Consider the following 22,964-nt stretch of genomic DNA (forward strand, 5'->3'; position numbering starts at 1 on the left):
TCACCATAAACAAACAAGACCATTACGGGTAAGATTTGCATCTTTTAGCGGCCTCTACAAAGCATTTAGTCCAACGTGACACGCCGATGAGTTCCTCTGAAATGTGCTGTTTCACTGGAATAAGATGTTTTTCTTTTAGTATAAATGGAAGCCAGGCGATAAGAGGTTTTGGTAATGGCAGATGGTGGAAGGAGTGAAAGCACAGTGGAGCAAATATTTCCAACATGTTTGTCCTGTGAACATGTTTATCTAAGAAGTGTGAAATATTGAGTGCTTTTGAGCTTCAACGTCAGCATAAATACGAACCAGCAAAACAGATGTTATTTAAATTTAGCATCAATCTGCTGCACGACAGGGAATCTTCCATCTTAACTGTCTTATCATGGGTTTTGTAAAAGAATATGGAAGTTTACTCTATGGGCTGATTATATTGAACTTAGCTAATAGGGGTTAATCAGTAATAAACATATTGCTAATGACATTCCCTCAGGAGGTTGTTTTATGAGTATTAAAAAAGTTTTGGCTCATTAGAACCAAAGTCACATTGAAATATGATGCAAACACAAAGAACAGTTGAGTTGTCCTGGGTCAGTGTATGTTTTGGTATTTGGATTTTCTATTCAGAAACAAAAAAAAAAACTAGTGGTTAATTGATTTTTGTTTTAAAATAGAAGAATTAAAATTGAATTTCAAGGCGTTTTTTCTTTTTCAGTGTCAAAACATATAAACCAAATTTAAAAAATAGATTGATTTTCATTTTCTCTTTCTGATAACAAAAAAGAAAGTTACTACCAGACAGAAATGGGAAAAAAGACCAAAAATGGCTGTTTTTTTTTTTTTTTTTTTTTTTTTTTCTGAGACCGGAAGTTGTCATTTTTAAGGAAAGAGCGCTAATGCCATCGAGGTCACAAAAATTCTTACAAATGATAGGTTTGTACTAGGGATGCACCGATACTGATACGAGTATCGGCATCGGCTCTGATACCACTGAACTGAACCGCCGAACCCCTGAGACTGACTCACCGAACCCCTAGGGTTCGATCGAACCCAGGTTAAGAACCACTGCTCTAATGCTAGTTATTACTTCATATAATATGCAAAAAAAAAACTCTTTTTGTCCAACAAATAACTGATTTACACTTAAACCTGTTGCTGCAGATCAGGTTTATCAAGAACAGCAAAGTTATAGTAATGGTATGAATTGCAGTGTATTATGGGATGTCGCATAAGTGTCCACTGTGTTGGCTGATACGGAACTAAAACAACAAAACCTATAAATATACAAGAGAACAGCTGGAGAAGAACTGTCCACTGGAGTGACCACAATGCATGAAAGGGTTAAGTACTCGTATCGGTACTCGGTATCGGCAAGTACTCAAATGTAAGTACTCGTACTCGGTCTGGAAAAAAGTGGTATCGGTGCATCCCTAGTTTGTACAAATCTTCCAGTTCATACGAAATCTGGACATCATAGACATGCTCCCTGCACGAATGTCGACAAACGCCATACTTTCCATTTCTGTCAGGTAGTCACTTTCCTTGTTGTTATTAGAAAGAGAAAACAAAAATCAATCCGTTTTTAAAATTTGGTTAATCTGTTTTTACACTGAAAAAGAAAAATGCCGTGAAATTCAATTTTAATTTGTATTTTAGAATGACTGGTCTGCCTTGGCGGAGGTCTGCGCTCCCCGAATGCTTTTCTAGTTTTAAGTGTGATGAGATATTTTGAATAGAAATGAGAAAAATACACTTGGTAAGATTTAGATTTTTTACAGTGCAGTGTTGAAGTAGAAGGGATGAACATCCAGGCAGTGAAGTGTGAAACAGTAAAATAAAAGCTTTTACCTGTGATGTTTGGAAGTGTCGTCGTCTGTCTCCCGTTTCCTTTTGTGTCCTTTCACAGACTCCACTGAGTCATAAACGGTACTTTTATTTGGTTTGAGATTCACTGGGGCAGCATGAGAGACGCTTCCTGAAAGTGTGTTTCTGATGCCAACATCGTGCGTCTTGGCAAACCTATATTCATGGATATTAATTAGAAATCCTTGGCATTGTATCTGCCGTTTGCTCCTCTGTGTGTGTGTGTTTGTTTTCCTTTAAAATAGCTCCATGATATGGCAAGAAAAGATATGATGAGAGGGCTGGTACTGCACCAAAAATGATTAAATTGTCCCAGGAAACCACAAACAATGACTTGAAAGATGTTCAGACTTGCCGTAGAGCTGAGGAGAAGCTCATCTTTTATTGGTCGTTTCATGCTGGCTCTCCATCTTCTGCCTGTTTGGATGTAGTTCCATCGCCGTAAGTGGAAACACTTATTTCCAACATGGCTCCAAAAGACAAACATAGAACCTTCAACATAGAACATGAAGCGTACACGGCCCTGAATCCAAAAAAACATCAGCACATTTTAGATAATTAGAAATAACTCTAACAAAACAATCAGCTAAAATAATAGAGTTAATGCACCACTGTTAAAACCATGATGGTTCCGTAGAGACTGTTTAGACTCATGTGGACAAAAGTATGTGGACACGTTGAGTTCAGCTGTTTTTTGAACAGGTCTGGGATACAAAACAATAACACTGGTCTACAAGGAAAATGCTTCTAGAATAAAAGTAATGAAATTTTACCACATGAGAGTCACTGATAAAGAAAAATCAAGTCAAAAATTCTGGTTGGCTGAACTTTCCAAGATACAGCCTTGGGTCAAAATGTGAAATTCAAGAATTAATGAGAGAATGGGTTTGACTCAAAAGGAATATTTGTCTCAGAACTACAAGATCTACTTCAAAACACTGTCTGCACATTAGAATACATTCATTTTACAGGTTCTATTTAGTGGAAGATTTATAAAACTATTCTATAAATGTACATAAACCAATATATATGTGTAATAACACTTAATCATATACCTTGAAAACATCAGCAAACCGGCACTTTTGTCATTTATTTTCCAATTAATCTTAATAAAATACGTAACATTTAGCGCATTTAATCTCTGAAGCAAATCATTTCTAAAAAATTGTAGACCAGTGCTATCAGTGCGCACTAAGGGTTGCGTCTTTCAAAGGTGCAAAATAGCGCGTCTGTATCCAGTTAGTACATTTGACACACTGAATATGTAATATAGGGCGATTTCATGCAGTTGTGCCTGTGCTGGGAGGAGAAAATATAAATATATTAGTTTAGCACACGCAACGTGATTTATCAAACCAGAAAGTAATTTAACTGAAAGAAACTGTGTCTATATTTAACACGTCTCAAAAGGAGGTGCAAACGGGTTGGATGCGTAATTACGCACACATGGAAGTGGATAGGAGACATCGAAATGATGAAATAAGATGCAGAGAATGAATTTTTCACCCTCCTGTGAACATTTTTGGAATGACGGAAGAAAAAAATAATTGAAATGCTGCTTTTTGTTTTTCTTTTTTGTTTATATTTTATTTATTATTATTTAACATAGGCTCCAAGCGACCCCCGTGACCCTAGTGAGGATAAAGCGGGTTCAGAAAATGAATGAATGTTACATATACATCACTCAAAAACAGGAGCAGGCCCGCACTTGGCAATAAAAACATTTTAAAAAATGCCCAAGTGGCGATACACCGTCCAAAAGTGCAATAATAAAGTAAAAGAAAAACTGTCGGTCTTCATCAACACATTTTGTCAAAGAACAGTGCACTAATTACAGAGGGAACACTGTCACTAAGTGTTCAGGACTGAATCAGAACTGAAAACATCCTCCTTCTGATTGAATGACAGAACCTACAGGGTGGGGAAGCAAAATTTACAATGAACATTTAGTTGTTTTTTCTCAGCAGGCACTACGTCAGTTGTTTTGAAACCAAACATATACTGATGTCATAATCATACCTAACACTATTATCCATACCTTTTCAGAAACTTTTGCCCATATGAGTAATCAGGAAAGCAAACGTCAAAGAGTGTGTGATTTGCTGAATGCACTCGTCACACCAAAGGAGATTTCAGAAATAGTTGGAGTGTCCATAAAGACTGTTTATAATGGAAAGAAGAGAATGACTATGAGCAAAACTATTACGAGAAAGTCTGGAAGTGGAGGAAGCAACAAAAAAACGTACCAAAGCTTTTATTAAAGCTCTCAAATCCAAAATCCTAAAGGATCCAACCAAATCCATGAGAAAAATGGCAATTGAACTTGAGGTAGACAACAAGAGCGTTAGAAATGCAGTAAAATATGATTTGAAGTTAAAATCTTACACAAGAACACCAAAACACTTGTTGACAACAGCAACAAATCCAACTTTAGCAATTTTTGGGAATCATGTTTATGTCCGCCTTCTAGCCCAGATCTAAACCCTCTGGATTCTGCTGTTTGGGGCGTTTTAGAACATGCTACCGATAGAACATCACACAGCAATGTCGACTTTCTTAAAGATACTGTTAAAGAAGAATGGGAGAAGTTGTCACCCCAATATTTGAGGAACACTCGCGCAAGTTTCAGGAAGCGTGTGAAGGCAGTTATTGAGAAAGAAGGAGGACACATAGAATAAAAACATTTTCTATTATGTCAATTTTCTTGTGGCAAATAAATTCTCATGACTTTAAATAAACTAATTGGTCATACACTGTCTTTCAATCCCTGTCTCAAAATATTGTAAATTTTGCTTCCCCACTCTGTATGTACAGCAGTACCCTACCTGTCTACTAAACGTCCAACTTGGCCTTTGAGGATGTACTGTCCACAAATGTATGTTCAGCACTGGCTGTCTTTCTCTTTCTATCATCCATTGTGGTGCTCTCTGAGTCACAACCTCTTCAGTGCTTTTATTTTTCACCGCCATCGTGCAGGCTACATGTCTGCGCTCAGTGACGTCGTTGGCTGGATGTAAATAGAGGTGAAGCTCACTTCAAAATAAAACAAACTGGATGAGATCATCATCATCATTAAATGTCCTGCACATTGTTTTCATCCATGAATCTTCTTTTATTTTTTCACTTCCTTCCTTCCTTCCTTTTCCCACTTCGCTACTTCGCTACCCGCCCGCATTTCATGTAATTTACCCGTGCCCGTGCCTGTACCCGTGAAAATTCTTCTTCTTTTTTTTTTTTACCCACCCCTGCATGTTTCTGCGGGTTATCCGTCGGGTGTCCGCGGGTACCCGACCCAGTACAGGACTCTGCTGTTCACCCTGGAGCTGGTGGTGTTGTGCTTCCACTGCCAACAGGACCGGAGTCAATCTGAGAGGATGCATTGGATAAAAACTGAGATATTATTTGGCCCTACCTGTGGTTTGTTCCTACATTTAACTGTCAAACCACTGTCCCTCTGTCCTCATTCATGTCTCCGTCTCCGTTTTCTTACCTGTTTCTGTTGTTCCGTGTGCATGAGAGGATGAACAGAAGCACCAGAGCCCTGGAGCTGCTCTGAACTCAACATGGACAACCACTAGGAAACTTATTTTCATCCACAACAACCTCACACACACACACACACACACACACACACACACACACACACACACACACACTTGTTTTCTCCACACTGCCCCAGGGAAGAGTGGAGGCTTTCAAGGCGACTGTGGAGCCTTCAGTCAACCAGAAAAAAGGATTTTTTTTTCCTTTGGCATATCCCAAACTGAGGCTGCTGCTTATATGTGTGTGTGTGTGTGTGTGTATGTGTGAGAGTATTAACCCATAAAGACCCGGTGTTACTTTTGTGTCAGCTCCCATATGATTTTTTGCCTCGACATTTTTCCTTCCTGAAGTGCTTTATTGTAATATTTTCTTCTGTGTTTTCATTGTTTCCGTAGAAATCGTGTATTTTCTTATATTTAACCCTCTCATGCATAGTGGTCACTACAGTAGACTGCTATTTAACCCTATAACACCAAATGTATCATATTCGATACATGAGTTTTGAAGTCCTCTACATGATCAATGTGATATTTTTTGTGTAGAAAAACCTGATGTATACAATTAGATACATGCAATACACAGATAATCCACCAGGGGGAGGAATTCATTCATCAAAGGCCTTTCCAATGACACTACAAGATTAAACCTTTCATGCATGAATTATGAGAACCTGAACCCTTAATAGGTAACCATGGTGCCCCTCACAGCTACAGGTAACCTGGGGTCCAGCTAGACCCCAGGTTACCTGCGGTGATAAAAACATCTAAAAATGTTATTTTTTAGTCAGTTACAATACTTTATTGCTTATAGTATGAAAGGATAGCAATGAAACAAAAAAAATTATAACAAAATTGTGCTTTATTTTCCAAATAAATTCTCCTTTACTGCGTGAAGTATTTCCTTCACTAAAGTTAACAGAAAATTTCAAAAAAGTTTCACATGTTACAAATAAACACACTACATTGCTATAACACATTTGCAATACAGTTTCAATAAAGTTTCTCTAAAAACTAAACTATAAATAAAAACTAAACTAACTACACAATTGGGTAGTATGAATAGGTGCTCACAAACAGTCTTCACAGAAGGAAAACTGACGTCATAAACACTATCAATCGATAAATGGTCATCATCTGATTCAGATTCTACTTCTAAATCTGCAAGCTCTGTTCTAATATTTTCATCACTTAGAGTTTTCCTCTTAGCCATGGCCTCACACGATGTTAAAATTACTCAAAAAAGATTAAATCACTGAAGGTTAGCGTTATTAGAAATTTATAATATCAATTATTGATCATATTCTGAAATACCTGAAATGGAAAAACAATAAATCAATATACGTTAAAGGTAACCTGGGGTCACGGGTGACCCCAAAATGTCTGTATTGCTTATATTATTCTACGAGTTAATTGTTTGGTTCCATTTTACTTTTCAGATCCCTATACTAGGAGGGTAAATGAAGTAACACGCACGAGCTTCAAATAAAAACATAGAAAACATAAAAAATTAAAAACGTGGGGTCTGCTGGGACCCCAGGTTACCTATTAAGGGTTAATGGATCAAAACACAGTAATGTCCCGACAGAGAGCGAACTTTAATCGATTGCCATTCCAACATGTATTTCAATATAAAGTAGCTCCTTGTTTTGGATAATCCCTTATGGTCCAATTAAAGCAAAAATGAATTTAAAAGTAAAATTGTGGGTCAAATTGTCTCTAAAATGTCCCTTCAGGGAGATTTTGAATACCGTTTTTTGACCCTAATCAAGATATTTTTCCTGAGTGTTTTTATTCCTTTTTAGGCCTGAAAAAAACAATGCGATTGAAAAATTTTTTATGAACCTATTTTTCCATGGAGTTGCAAAAATATTCACTCAGCTAGACACCATGCATTTAATTTTTGAAACAAAGGAACATGTATTTACTGATACACTGTGTGAAAAGTATGAAATACATTTTTTTTTAATGCTGCTAATCTGGTGTTTTGTTACATTTTAACATACTCTAATATTAGTTATTATTCACTTTATGGAGATAATCTGCAAAAAAACACCTTTTTGTTTAAGAAAAATTGTTAATTACAGTCTATTAACAATAACAAGCAATTAATTTACACTCAAACATGTTACTGTACATCAGATTTATCAAGAACAGAAAAGTTACAGTAATGGTCTGAATGTCAGTGTATGGGATGATGCATAAGTGTCCACTGGGTTGGCTGATATGGAACTAAAACAACAAAACCCATGAATATACAAGAGAACAGCTGGAGAAGAACTGTCCACTGTAGTGACTGCTGTGCATGAAAGGGTTAAATTAATAATAATAATAATAATAATAATAATAATAACAATGATGGATTAGATTTTTATAGTGCTTTTCTGTGAACACATACTCAAAGCGTGGACAGTAGATCCATTATTCATTCACTCACACAGTCACACTGTGGTGGTGCTAAACTACATATGTATCCACAGCTGAACACCACCAATCATTCATTCGTATTCATACACCAGTGTGAGTAGGAGCACTGGAGGCAAGGACACATCAGCACATAACTAGGACAGAGTGGGATTTGAACCGCCATCCCTTCGGTTATTGGACGACCCACTCTACCTCCTGAACCACAGCCTTCCATTAATAAGGAAGGAGGCAGAACTTTGCCAGTTTAGAAAAGGAATTACCAATTTGTTAGACATGTTTGTGTTATATTATGTTTTTGTTTGTTCAAAAATAATATTTGAGCATTGAGACCTGATGTATCAAATATGATACAAAATTGAAACTCATACATGGAAATTGATATTTGAAATTGAATTGAATTGATATTTGGTTGTTTAGAAGGACCAATAAAGACTCCAGTTTCAAAGAACTGGAATTTTCTGACAATGATTTAATGGTTCAGGCTTTACAGCACAGGTGTCAAACACGTGGCCCGGGGGCCAAATCCGGCCCGCCAAAGGGTTCAATCCAGCCCCTGGGATGAATTTATGAAATGCAAAAATTACACTGAAGATATTAACAATCAAGGATGTTAAAATCCTTTTCGGTCATTTCAGTCTAAAGTGGATCAGAGCAGTAAAAGACGATCATAATAACCTACAAAAATAATGAAAACTGTTAGTTTGTCTTTTTGTTTTAGTGTAAAAATAAAAAGTAAAAATACACGAAAATGTTGAAATTTACAGACTAGGCTTTTACAAAAATGTGATTATCTGAAATGTCTTTAGAGAAGTATGTGGAATTTTAAATATCCTCCCTGTTATTTAATGTTTTGTGTATTTGTAAATCCACTGTGATCTCTAAGTTGTGATTCACATTTATAAATGACAAACTAAGGCCTAATATTGTTAACATTGCATTTATTTTACTAACAAATTTTCAGGTTGTTCATATTTGTTCATGTTATGTTCTAGTACAATTCACAGATGTAAGCATTTTCAGTACGGAATTTACTTTTTTTTTTTTTTGCTCAAAATATCTTATCCTATTATATCTATTATTTTACTGCTCCAGCCCACTTTATATCCTATTAGGCTGTATGTAGGTCCTAAACTAAAATGACTTTGACACCCCTGCTTTACAGAGTTAAAGCTGTTCTCTTGTATACTTATGGATGTAGTTGTTTTAGTTGCAAATCAACCAACACAATGGAAACTCCTGCATCATCCCATACACTGTAATTCATACCGTAACTGTAAGTTTCCTGTTCTTCATAAACCTGATCTGCACTAACATGTTTGAGTGTAAATCAGTTGCTAATTGTTATTAGACTGTAATTAACTGTAGTTTGTTTTTTTTTTAACAAAAAGTTGTTGTTTTTTTGCATATTATCTGAGTGAGTAATAACTAGTATTATAGTACGTTAAAATGTGAGAAAACATCAGGTTAGCAGCATTAAAAGTGTTTTTAATGGGTTAAATCAGTAGTTCACAACCTTTTTTGTCTCATGACCCCATTTTAACGTCACAAATTTCTGGCGACCCCAGACATTCAAAAGTGAGACTTTTTTTTTTGTTGCTAAAATTAATTTGTTTTTGATCATGTAATAGTGTGCTGTACTATGTTGCAAATAAACGTTAATTTTAAACGACATTTAGTCTATATAATATATATTATTCTGGACGGAGGCAGAAAAGCCAGGTGTAGATTACTGCACAAAGTGAGAATTTGATTTTCCTTGGTCAGGATATGTACAGTCAGTCCAGCTTGGATTTACAAGGCTGACAATTAATACTGAACAAACAAGAACTCAAACTATGAATTATGAAAAAGCTGCAGCATCTGAAACTGACCACAATGAACATTTGAAAGAAAAACAGAACCACAGTGCTTCAGTTTCAGCTTCAGTTTGTCATGTCTTTTATGGATTGGGATTGTCCCCATTTGAATTCCAGGTGACCCCGTGTGGGGTCTCAACCCCAAGGTTGAACAACACTGGGTTAAAGGGTGAAAGAGGATGGAGAAGAGCAAACACAATAAAGGCTGTTATTCAAGCAGAAAGGCCACATTCAGACTCGACAGTTTAGCTCGACTCCACCGCGGCTCCACCCTGAAGCCAGCGTTGGTTTGGCTGCTTTGGGCTGAATTATTCCATCCAATGCATCATGATAGATAATGTGTTTTTCAGTCCATAAAGTGGTGGTAATGCCACACACAGACTACAGAGGGCCGGGTGCAGACGGAGGTTCTTTACTCGAATGACAGACGGCCATTAGAAACCAGCACAGAGCCATTTTGTCCTGATAACAGACACATTTAGTCTAGGCTCTTAAGCCGCTGAAAAGTGGAAAACTCTGCCGTCCTTGGATGAGAGTACTCACCCTCAGTCATGTCAATTTGTCAATTTTGGCCTTTTCTCTGTCAATGTTTTTTTTTCTCTCTCTCTCTTTATAGTCATCCATTTAGTGACAAATTGCTTCTTGTATCTCACTCTCTTTTTTTTTTTTGTCTTTGTGTGTGTATCCGCAGGGAGATGAGGTACTGACGGTCATTAAAACCAAGGCTCAGTGGCCGGCGTGGCAGCCGCTCAACCTGTAAGTATCGCTCACAGTCACAGCTGCTGAAAGGAAAAGGCATTTCAGTAATAGATCTGTGTGAATATGAAGGTTTCAGAAAGCCAACGACAGTAAATCAGTTTAATTCAACTAATGAACAAATGAACTTTTACATCAATGTGACGACCAACACATGGGGAAGCACAAATCATCTGTTCATCAGAAATTCAGCAGGAAGCAGCATTTTAGAGGTGACCATGTGACTTATAGAATAGAATAGAATAGAATAGAATAGAATAGAATAGAAGTGACATTCCATGTCCCAAGAGCTTGACTCTTTGTCTGGGGATTGGGTCGTCGAGCCCCCTGCCGTCGACTGCCACCCAATCCACAATGCACCCAGCCCCTACGGCTCCCTCAGTGGGTGGTGGGTCCTCCGGAGGGCGGGGCCAGGCTGGGCCGGGCCCCATGGGCATAGGCCCAGCCACCAGGTACTCGTTTACAAGCCCTAACCCTGGGCCTGGCTCCAGGGTGGGCCCTCGGCTGCGCCGTGCTGGGTTTAAGTATCTTGGGGTCTTGTTCATGAATGAGGGAAGGATGGAGCGTGAGATTGACAGACGGATCGGTGCAGCGTCTGCAGTGATGCAGTCACTGTATCGGTCTGTTGTGGTGAAGAAGGAGCTGAGCTGAGAGGCGAAGCTCTCGATTTACCGGTCAATCTACGTTCCTACCCTCACCTATGGTCATGAGCTTTGGGTCACGACCGAAAGGACAAGATCCTGGATACAAGCGGTCGAAATGAGTTTCCTCCGTCGGGTGGCTGGGTGCACCCTTAGGGATAGGGTGAGGAGCTCAGTCACCAGGGAGGAGCTCGGAGTAGAGCCGCTGCTCCTCCACATCCAGAGGGGCCAGCTGAGGTGGCTCGGGCATCTGTTTCGGATGCCTCCTGGACGCCTCCCTGGGGAGGTGTTCCGGGCATGTCCCACTGGGAAGAGACCTTGGGGAAGACCCAGGACACACTGGAGAGACTATGTCTCTCGGCTGGCCTGGGAACGCCTCGGGGTCCCCCCGGAAGAGCTGGAGGAGGAGTCTGGGGAGAGGGAAGTCTGGGCATCCCTGCTTAGACTGTTACCCCCGCGACCCGGCCCCGGATAAGCGGAAGATAATGGATGGATGGATGGATGGATATGAAAATATGAATATGAAAGAAATATGAAAATAACACAAAAGATGCAACAAGTTGAAAATGGTTTATAAAACATAAACAGAAATAATGTCAAAGATCCAAGAAAATTAAAATGATGCAAAAGATGTAAAAAAAAAAAAAAAAAAAGAAAGAAAGAAATGAGAGAAAAATTATTTAAAAGACAAAAAAAAAAGACTTAAAAACAGGCTCTGACTTGTTTTTCTGGTGGAAAGGTCAGGATAAATGTGGTGATTCTGGCTGTTCATGGTGTATTTTATGACATTTCAGAAACATAGAAGTCATTAAACTGAATTTTTAGCCAAAAACATTTGCGACAGATGAGAAACATCTCTTTTTATTATGTTAAGTGATAATGATTAACTACTCATTTTTTTCTCATAATTATACGATCTTTTCTCGTAATAATATGATGGCAACTCATAATAATTACTAGATGCGCTTTATAATTTGTTTTTTTCTTTTGTGAATGCGATGCACTTTGGTCACTTTTCATTTGCACATGAGGAAAAAGCACTTAAAGTCGGAGGAACAAACAAAAAAAAGTTCCTGTTTTTGACAGCCCTAAATGAATTCTATGTTCTAATGAAAACCTGATAGGATTGTGTGGTTTTTAAGCCTCTATTCTTAATTGTTTTATGACGCCTTCATTTGCGCAGCTCTCAAAACCTGAGCTGACTTGTCTGAACAGTCGCAAACCCTGGCATCCTTCGCACTCTTTGGAATTAGTTCAAGAGCAATTAGAAACTTATCACAATTCTAGCCCTCAGCTCTGCTCGGGCATTAACACACACAGACACACACACACACACACACACACACACACACACACACTAATGTACTGTATCTTTCACCAAACATCTGTTTAATTACCCCTCCTAGCGTTGTCTGTCATTTGCGATATATTGTGCCACTATTATTTTTACTAATGAGAACATTGGCACACATGCATGCACCCACCCCACCCCCCACCCCACCCCACACACACACACATACACACACACACACACACACACACACACACACACTCCCTCTGTGGACATGATATATGAGCTCATTTTGCTCCGTTTTCCATGCAAACTTGTTCTATTACGCTTGTGTTTGCACTTACATCTTAGTTAAAACAGAACTGAAATAACAAAACGGTTTTGTTTTTTGTTTTGTTTTTTTTTTTTTGCAGGAAATTTCAAATGAAGTCATTGTTATTTTTCAGACAGATTATGTTATTGTCAGCCATTTTTAGACACTAATTGGATACTTTGTAGACCTATTTATTCAGTAATTACACGTCCGCCTGTAGGGTCAGAGGTCATGACATCAGAACGTGCTTTTATTCCAGCAATTAATGAAAAGTTCCAGGGAGTGTTAGTAAGAGGAAGAGGAATGTCTACTGGGACTGAGACGGAAGGTTTTTTCAACATGAATGGAGTCGATGTTTCATCCATGTATCTTTATTTATTTTTATGAATAACATATTTATAATTTTTCTCTTTATATTTTTCTTTTTCACTCCTGTGGTTTGTCTGCCTGCCTTTTCTCTGTGATTAATTGTTGTATGTTGCTGCTGTTAACGGGGGATATTACCCCATGGTGGGATAAAAAAAAGTCTTATCTTATCCTACCTTATCTTATCTTACCTTATCTTATTTTATCTTATCTTACATTACCCTACCTTACCTTACCTTATCATACCATACCATACCATACCATACCATACCATACCATACCATACCATACCATACCATACCATACCATACCATACCTTACCTTATCTTATCATACCTTACCTTACCTTACCTTACCTTATCTTATCATACTTTACCTTACTTTACTTCACCTTACCTTATCTTACCTTATGTTATCATACTGTACCTTACCTTACCTTACTTTACCTTACCTTATATTATCATATCATACCTTACCTTGTCTTATCATACCTTATTTTACCATATCTTATCAAACCATACCTTACTTGACCTCATCTTATCTTACCTTATCTTACCTTACTTTACCTTATCTTACCTTACCTTTCCTTATCTTATCTTATCTTATCTTATCTTATCTTATCTTATCTTATCTTATCTTATCTTATCTTATCTTATCTTATCTTATCTTATCTTATCTTATCTTATCTTATCTGACCTGACCTGACCTGACCTGACCTGACCTTATATTATCATACCTTACCTTACCGTATCTTTCTTTATATTATCTTACCTTACCTTACCTTATCTTACCTTACCTTATTTTTCCTTATCTTACCTTACCTTACCTTACCTTACCTTACCTTACCTTACCTTACCTTATATTATCTTCCCTTCCCTCCCCTCCCTTCCACCAGGCGTGCAGCTCCCTCTGCAGAGTTCTCGGTGGATGGGACTCGTCACCTCATGTCCTTCCTCACCATGCTGGGGCCCAGTCCGGACTGGAACGTGGGTTTGTCGGGGGAGGATCTGTGTACGAAGGAGTGTGGGTGGGTCCAGAGGCTGGTCACAGACCTCATCCCCTGGGACGCCGGCACTGACGGCGGCGTCACGTATGAGGTAGTATTCCACACTTTACCTGCTTACAGCTTCATGGGATATGTTCAGTTTATTCTCTTACTCCTTCATTTATTTTATTCTGTTTTATTTTTTACTGCATGCTTCTTACTTCCTCCATGTTCTATGTATGAACTAATCACTGAAGCAAATCCCTTGTAATGAGAACCCTGTTTACTTACATGGCAATAAACACAATTCTGATTCTGGTGTCATTAACCCTCTGGTGTTCCACCCATAAAGGTCCTTCCGAATCACTGAAAGCATGTAATCTGTGTAACGCTGTAGTCATGTCAAACTTTTTTTCATTGCTTGTTTTGAACCTTTTTCTATTTTTTTGTATTTCATCAACTTGACCCATCAACAAAAATACCAAAAACTCAGTACCTGACATTTTTCAGCCCTTTAAATGCCATATTTGTAATGTAAACAAACCATATTTTTGAATGCAAAACATACAAAGATACACCCCCTCATGTTGCATTTTCCATCGGCAAACTGGGGAAAAAAATTTTGATTCACGAAGTGTCAAGATGAAAATAACCTTTGAACTTTTCAACAGTGAAATAATAATAATAATAATAATAATAATAATAATAATAATAATAATAATGAAAAATCCAAAACTATTATAACCTTGGAATTAACACGGAGGAAACGGTTTTACCCAAGGTCACGATAAATTAATTGTCGGCCATTTTTAATTCCGCTACGACAATAAAAGCGCTTGAACGCAACGCTCTCATAATTTTGATGGAATAGAAGGATCATCTATCTGACAGCACCTGAAGGCAACATAAGGGAGGGTTACTGCCTTAGTTATCATGTTAATGTCAAATATAAGTATGTTGAGAAATGAATTTTGGTAACTTTTGCTATTAATGTTCCTCAGTAATGATGTTACAAATTCCTGAAAATATAAATTACATTAGACCCCCCCCTTCCCTCCCCGACAGCGTCTTAATGCCCGCTGAGAAACACTGTTCTACAACATTGATTCACCAGTAAAACCCATGGAGTTTGATGGATGGAGATGCTTGGTTTATGTTCAGTTATTCATATCTTTGTTGAAAAAGTCACTTTTTCTTCACTTTTCTCTTTTTCTGATATAATGACCCTCAACTTTAATCTGAGCTTTTATGAACATCAATATCATCAGTAAATGAGATATAGAAAAATATCCTAATTGCGCTGAAAAGACGTGAAATACAGAGGATAATATTATAAAAAAACTAGTGAAAAATCACTTAAAAATGGTTAAATAGAGTAAAAAATTCATTTGGAGAAAAGTAGCTCGGGGTATACTGTAAGACAGGGGTCTCAAACATGTGGCCCGGGGGCCAAATGCGGCCCGTCAAAGGTTCCAATCTGGCCCCTGGGATGTTTTTGCAAAGTCAAAAATTCCACAGTCTTGAATTGAATCAAGCCAAAAAAAGTTTTAGCTTAAATTAAGAAAAAAATGTTGAATTAAGCAAAAAAAATCCTCAATTAAGTAAAAAAAATCTTGAATTAAGCAAAAAAAAAAAAAAAAAAAAAAATCTTGAATTAAACAAAAAAAAATCTGAAATTTAGCAAAACATCTTGAATTAAGCAAAAAATCTTGAATTAACAACTTCAAATTTTTGTCTCGGTTTTAGTGCATAAAATAACATTAAATTCTGAAAATATGTACATTTACAAAACTATCCTGTAACAATGAAATGTGAATAATCTGAACAAATATGAACAACCTGAAATGTCTAAAGAAAATTAAGCACAATTTTAACTCTTTTCTGCCTGTTCCTCAGTGTTTAGTGTCTTTGTAGATCAGATTTATAATGTGAATGTAGAAATGATAAGTTGAGGCAGAATATTGTTAAAATTGCACTGATTTTTCTTCAGAAATTTCTTTTTTTTCAGGTTATTCACATCTTTTTTGTTTGGATAGTTTATAAAAGTATTTTCATAATGTAATGTGTTTGTTTTTTTTCTTTACACTAAAACAAAGACAAAAATTTGTAGTTGTCATTATTTATATGTTATTATATTATTATTTTACTGGTCCGGCCCACTTCAGATCAAATTGGGCAGAATGTCTCCCCTGAAGGAAAATGAGTTTAAGACCCCTGATGTAAAAGGATCAAGCCACCTTAATTTTTTTTTAACTTGAACTTTTATTTAACTTTTACTAGTTTAGCAAATATGACCCCACATATGCACATATAATGTTAACCCTTTCATGCATGAATTATCAGAACCTCAGTAAAGATTTTTTTCTTGAGTGTTTTTATTCCTCCTTACACATGAAAAAACAAAACAAAACAAAACAATACGATTGATTTTTTTTTTTCGTGGAGTTACAAAAATGTTCATGCATTTAATTGGAAAAAAAAAATACAATAAAATAAGGTCCAATAAATATTTCTTCTTATTATTATGAGAAAAAGTCAGAATTCTGAGTTTAAAGTCAGAACCCTGAGAAAAAAGTCAGCATTGGAGATTACAGTCAGAATTCTGAGAAAAAAAAAGGCAGAATTCTGAGATTAAAGTCAGAATTCTGAGATTAAAGTCAGAATTCTGGAAAGAAAAAAAAAAGTCAGCATTTGAAGATTTAAATCAGAATTCTGAGTTTAAAGTCAGAATTCTGGAAAGAAAAAAAAGTCAGAATTCTGAGTTTAAAGTCAGAATTCTGGAAAGAAAAAAAAGTCAGAATTCTGAGTTTAAAGTCAGAATTCTGGAAAGAAAAAAAAAGTCAGCATTTGGGGATTACAGTCAGAATTCTGAGGAAAAAAAGGCAGAATTCTGAGATTAAAGTCAGAATTCTGGAAGAAAAAAAAGTCAGCATTCTGAGATTAAAGTCAGAATTCTGGAAAGAAATAAAAAAAAGGCAGAATTCTGAGATTAAAGTCAGAATTCTGGAAAGAAAAAAAAAGGCAGACTTCTGAGATTAAAGTCAGAATTCTGGAAAGAAAGAAAAAAAGGCAGAATTCTGAGATTAAAGTCAGAATTCTGAGATTAAACTCAGAATTCTGGAAAGAAAAAAAAAAGTCAGCATTTGGGGATTACAGTCAGAATTCTGAGGAAAAAAAGGCAGAATTCTGAGATTAAAGTCAGAATTCTGGAAGAAAAAAAAGTCAGCATTCTGAGATTAAAGTCAGAATTCTGGAAAGAAAGAAAAAAAGGCAGAATTCTGAGATTAAAGTCAGAATTCTGGAAAGAAAAAAAAAGGCAGACTTCTGAGATTAAAGTCAGAATTCTGGAAAGAAAGAAAAAAAGGCAGAATTCTGAGATTAAAGTCAGAATTCTGGAAAGAAAAAAAAAGGCAGAATTCTGAGATTAAAGTCAGAATTCTGAAAAGAAAAAAAAAGTCAGCATTCGGAGATTTAAGTCAGAATTCTGAGTTTAAAGTCAGAATTCCGGAAAGAAAAAAAAAAAAAAAGTCAGAATTCTGAGTTTAAAGTCAGAATTCTGGAAAGAAAAAAAAGTCAGAATTCTGAGTTTAAAGTCAGAATTCTGGAAAGAAAAAAAAAAGTCAGCATTTGGGGATTACAGTCAGAATTCTGAGGAAAAAAAGTCAGAATTCTGAGATTAAAGTCAGAATTCCGGAAAGAAAAAAAAAAAAAAAGTCAGAATTCTGAGTTTAAAGGCAGAATTCTGGAAAGAAAAAAAAAAAGTCAGAATTCTGAGTTTAAAGTCAGAATTCTGGAAAGAAAAAAACAAAGTCAGAATTCTGAGTTTAAAGGCAGAATTCTGGAAAGAAAAAAAAAAAGTCAGAATTCTGAGTTTAAAGTCAGAATTCTGGAAAGAAGAAAAAAAAAAGTCAGGATTCTGAGTTTAAAGTCAGAATTCTGAGTTTAAAATAACATGCAAAAAAACCCTTTGTGTCTAACAAATAAATAACTTCCACTCAATCATGTTAGTGCAGATCAGGTTTATCAAGAACAGCACAGTTACAGTGATGGTCTGAATGTCAGTGTTTGGGATGATGCATGAGCGTCCACTGTGTTGGCTGATATGGAACTAAAACAACCAAACCCATGAATATACAAGAGAACAGCTGTAGGATAACTGTCCACTGGAGTGACCACTATGCATGAAAGGGTTAATAACATGCATTGTTTATCATGTGCAATTAATCCCTCGTTTCTGTCCACCATGTTGAAAAGTTCAAAGTTCATTTTCATCTCGACAGCTCGTACATCATTTTTTCCCCCCAGTTCCCCTCATGTGGAAAATCCCACATGACGGTGCATTCATGTGCAGTTTTCCAGTTCGTTACTAGTATTTACCATAATTCCCATGGCACGTGAAGGCAGCATCAGACACACCCTTGACGTGACGCACAGAGTCAGAGTTTCTTTAGTTTTGTTTAATGTTCTCATGCATATTCCGCCACTGTTTGGAGGCTACGGCAATTTATTTATAGTTTACAACCTCATAAATAATCCAGAATCTTATGCCACTGAGGAGGGGAGGTAAACACCTTTCAGAAACTTGACTAACATAAAGCCAGACCTGCTGTGCTTCTGCTGGTGTTACTGTAAATATTCCTCCTCTGCTGTTTGACTAAACTAATACACACTGAAGGAACTTACATGAATATTTATTTATCGAAACGTCTCCCTTTTTATCTGACCCACGCTGGCACTCATTACATTTGTATTTCTTACCTGATGCACACGTGTTTAGATTATAAAATGTTGACGATGACTGACAGTGAGATGCCATTAATTCATTGAATGACCGCCCCCTACAGACAAAGAAGTGGAAGTACAGCGTGGGGAAGCAAAATTTACAATGAACATTTAGTTGTTTTTTCTCAGCAGGCACTATGTCAGTTGTTTTGAAACCAAACATATATTGATGTCATAATCATACCTAACACTATTATCCATACCTTTTCAGAAACTTTTGCCCATATGAGTAATCAGGAAAGCAAACGTCAAAGAGTGTGTGATTTGCTGAATGCACTCGTCACACCAAAGGAGATTTCAAAAATAGCTGGAGTGTCCATAAAGACTGTTTATAATGGAAAGAAACTATTACGAGAAAGTCTGGAAGATACTATTAAAGAAGAATGGGAGAAGTTGTCACCCCAATATTTGAGGAACACTTGCGCAAGTTTCAGGAAGCGTGTGAAGGCAGTTATTGAGAAAGAAGGAGGACACATAGAATAAAAACATTTTCTATTATGTCAATTTTCTTGTGACAAATAAATTCTCATGACTTTCAATAAACTAATTGGTCATACACTGTCTTTCAATCCCTGCCTCAAAATATTGTAAATTTTGCTTCCCCACCCTGTACATGTCGTCAGTTCACTCTGCTTGATCTTACTGTAATATGTTTAGAGCTGCAACTGATTAATCAACTCAAAGTGATCCAAAAAAATCATTCAACCACAATTCTCCTGAATCAAAGCTCTGTTTCCTTCATTTCTTTGCTGTTAAACATTGGTTCCACTGTTGTGTTTCACACGGACGCTTAATGTGACGCACAAAAAAGCTTCAATTCAGGAAAACTGCAATGGAATATTTCCCTTCAATCAATTCGAGTCGATTAAAGGAATCGGGGAATTTTTGCATTGGCTTCAAGCACCTAATTGATTAACCCTTTCATGCGCAGTGGTCACTCCAGTGGACAGTTATTCTACAGCTGTTCTCTTGTATATTCATGGATTTTTGTTGTTCTTTTCATTGTTGTTTTTTTTGTTTGTTTGTTTGTTTTTTTTAGACATATCTTTACAAAAGTTTTAAGACACTCCATATCTTTTCTGACACGAATTGGTATCATTATGTAGATCTCTCCTGAGCATAAACCCCCAGAATCACAAATCGTCCCCATAGTTTTCACACAATTTATCAGTAAATACATGTTTCTGTGCATCAAAAATTCAAAGTGTGGTGTCCAGCTGAGTGCACATTTTTGCCACTTTATGAAAAATAGGTTCATAAGAAATTGTTTTCATTATTATTATTTTTTTAATGTATTTTTTACATTTTTAAAATTATTTTTATTTTATTTAGTTATCTTTTTTTTTTTTTTTCCAGAAGAAAATTTTCAATTGCATTGTTTTTTTCATGCTTAAAGAGGAATAAAAACACTCAGGAAAAAATTTTGATTAAGGTTCTCATAATTCTTTCATGAAAGGGTTAATCAGTTGCAGCTCTAAATATGTTTGGAATGAAATGTGTATTGTGTCATTTAGTTGAGAATTTATGGACATTGCACTACTTAAATTCATAGATTTCTCCAACAAATTATGTTTTTTTTTTTGGTGTTTATCCTACATAAGACTTTTTTTATTAACCCTTAAAGACCCAGTGCTGCTTTTGTGGCAGTTCCAAAATATATGTTTTTCTTCATATTGAAGTGAGTTATCAGCATTTATTATTATATTATTCTCTATATTTTGCTTTTTTTTCAGTAAAAATCAGGTTTTTTATTGAATTTATTTCATTGATCGTGTAGATGTTCATAAAAGCTCAGATTAAAGTTGAGGGTTATTAAATCAGAAACAGAGAAAAGTGAAGAAAAAGTGACTTTTTCAGCAAAGATATGAATAACTAAACATAAGCCTAGTGTCTCCATCCATCAAACTCCATGGGTTTTACTGGTGAATTAATGCTCTAGAACAGTGTTTCTCAGGGGGCGTTGAGACACCATTGGGGGGGCAGGGGGGTTATATTTTCAGGAATTTTTACCATCATTAGTGAGGAACATTTATTGCAAAAGTTACCAAAATTCATTACTCGACATACTTACATTTGACATTAACATGATAACTAAGGCAGTAACCCTCCCTTATGCTGCCTTCAGGTACTGTCAGATAGATGATCCTTTTACTCCATCAAAATTACGAGAGCATGCTTTTATTATCATGGTAAAATTAAAAATGGCCGACACTTAATTTATTGTGACCTTGAAAAAAGCAAAGAAAAAGTTATTTTTTCAGAGAAGATATCAATGACTGAACACAAACCAAGTGTCTCTATCTACTGTCACTAGTGGTTTTTCCATTGGGCATTGGATTGCGCAAAACTTTACTGATATTTACTAAATGTCGAAAAAACAGAAGTGCGTAATGTCGGCGTTTCCATGAAATCGCAAATTCGATGATTTGTGTATTTATTATCATGATATGACACTAGAAGTCATTCCATAAATATGCCAACGAATGTAAATATTGTGGTTATTTACAGATATATTCAGTATTATTATAAATTACTCCTCTATCTCGTACTAAATTATAAAATGATTCCGTTTCCTGGTGTGTCCACACATACCACGCCATGTTTGTTTTAAAACTCTTCTTCTTCACTTGTTGTAACATCCGTCAACATCCATTTTTTTATTCGCGTGACTCTAGTTGCAAAAAAAGGTCTTTCCATTTTAGTTTTGTGTGGTATACCAATTGCGCTACGCCCAAAAAACCACCTCTTGCTAAAAACTTTTAGTCAAAAAACAGGGGTTTCGGCAAAATTGTCGTTTTTGCATTAGGGAAATTTTTATTCGCAAGTTATATTTGCGCAATTTGAGGGTCAATGGAAAAGCGACTACTGATCCAACTCCATGGGTTTTACTGGTGAATCAATGTTGTAGAAGATGACAGTGTTTCCATGGTAACGACGGAGCCTCTGCATGTCCAAACGGGTCATATCTGATGACCACAAAAAGATGACACACTGCATTTTACCTGATTTATTTCAACATGTTAATAGGTTTAAAGGTTCAGAAGTTATTAAATATCATTAGATCAGTAGATGCTTTTGGTGGCCAGTCACTGTTTGGACCTTTATGGGTTAAAGAAAAAAAAAAATGGTGAAAAAGTCTTAAACAAAGAGAACAAAGAGAAAAATCCACACAGTGGCTGACAACATATTCTCATATCTCTTCTAATGTTCTCTTTGTAGATGTCTTCTTTTTGTCTTATTCAGTACTGTGCATATTTTAAATGAAAAGTTGGTTAGAAACTTGAAACAACAAAGTTGAGTTAACCTGGAAGAACAAAGAGAATCATTTATGTTTGTCACATGTGTTTTTCCTTTTTTTTTTAATCTTTTTTTTCTCTAACATTCCATGGATGCATGCATTCACACACAATGGTATGCATCGATTATTAAAGGGTTGTTAAAACAGATAGTATAAATGATGCATAGTGAGATCAAACAGAAAAAGTTCCCGACCAGATGGCTGATGGGAGCGACAGCGGCTCTTTCAGGTCCTATATGCACCCCAATGCCTTTCAAATAGTGATGGGCGATTCACCAACGAATCATTCAAGAGAATCGATTCATTTAACTGAACTGATTCAGCAGCACTTTGCTAATATTTGGTTTATTATCACATAAACTAGTCAGAATGACTCATTAAGTCGGAGGTGGAAGTGCTGCAGGTCGTCTCCATGGCAGGATCTCTGGTTGTGTCGTAATAGTAGTTGGCGGCGATGGACGGACCGAGCCAAGGTAGTGAACCGCTGAATGAAAGAGAGGCCAAGTAGGGCTGAGTCACTGAATCGATGCATGAATCGCTGAGTCTATTGAACCGCTGAACGAGATTAGATACCCCGACTGTAAGAAGATGTTAGATCATGAACAAACAAGGCAAATGTAGCAATCTGAAGTCACGTGTTTTTGTCATGTTTAAAATATTAAAGTTTAACTGCAAGAAAACACAGGGGATAGATAGATAGATAGATAGATAGATAGATAGATAGATAGATAGATAGATAGATAGATAGATAGATAGATAGATAGATAGATAGATAGATAGATAGATAGATAGATAGATAGATGATGAAATGATAGATAGATAGATAGATAGATAGATAGATAGATAGATA

General features: G+C 36.3%; 1 protein-coding gene across 1 annotated transcript in view; it reads left to right on the top strand.

The window, feature by feature from the left end:
* The window catches only part of LOC115420609 (spondin-1-like), a 319,353-nt gene that overhangs the window by 231,039 nt on the left and 65,350 nt on the right, over nt 1-22,964 (top strand). Inside the window, 2 exon segments of the mRNA XM_030135980.1 lie at nt 10,374-10,438; nt 13,945-14,146. Of these exon segments, the coding sequence (XP_029991840.1) occupies nt 10,374-10,438; nt 13,945-14,146 (267 nt within the window).

Source organism: Sphaeramia orbicularis, chromosome 6 (assembly GCF_902148855.1).
Source record: "Sphaeramia orbicularis chromosome 6, fSphaOr1.1, whole genome shotgun sequence".
NCBI lineage: Eukaryota > Metazoa > Chordata > Actinopteri > Kurtiformes > Apogonidae > Sphaeramia > Sphaeramia orbicularis.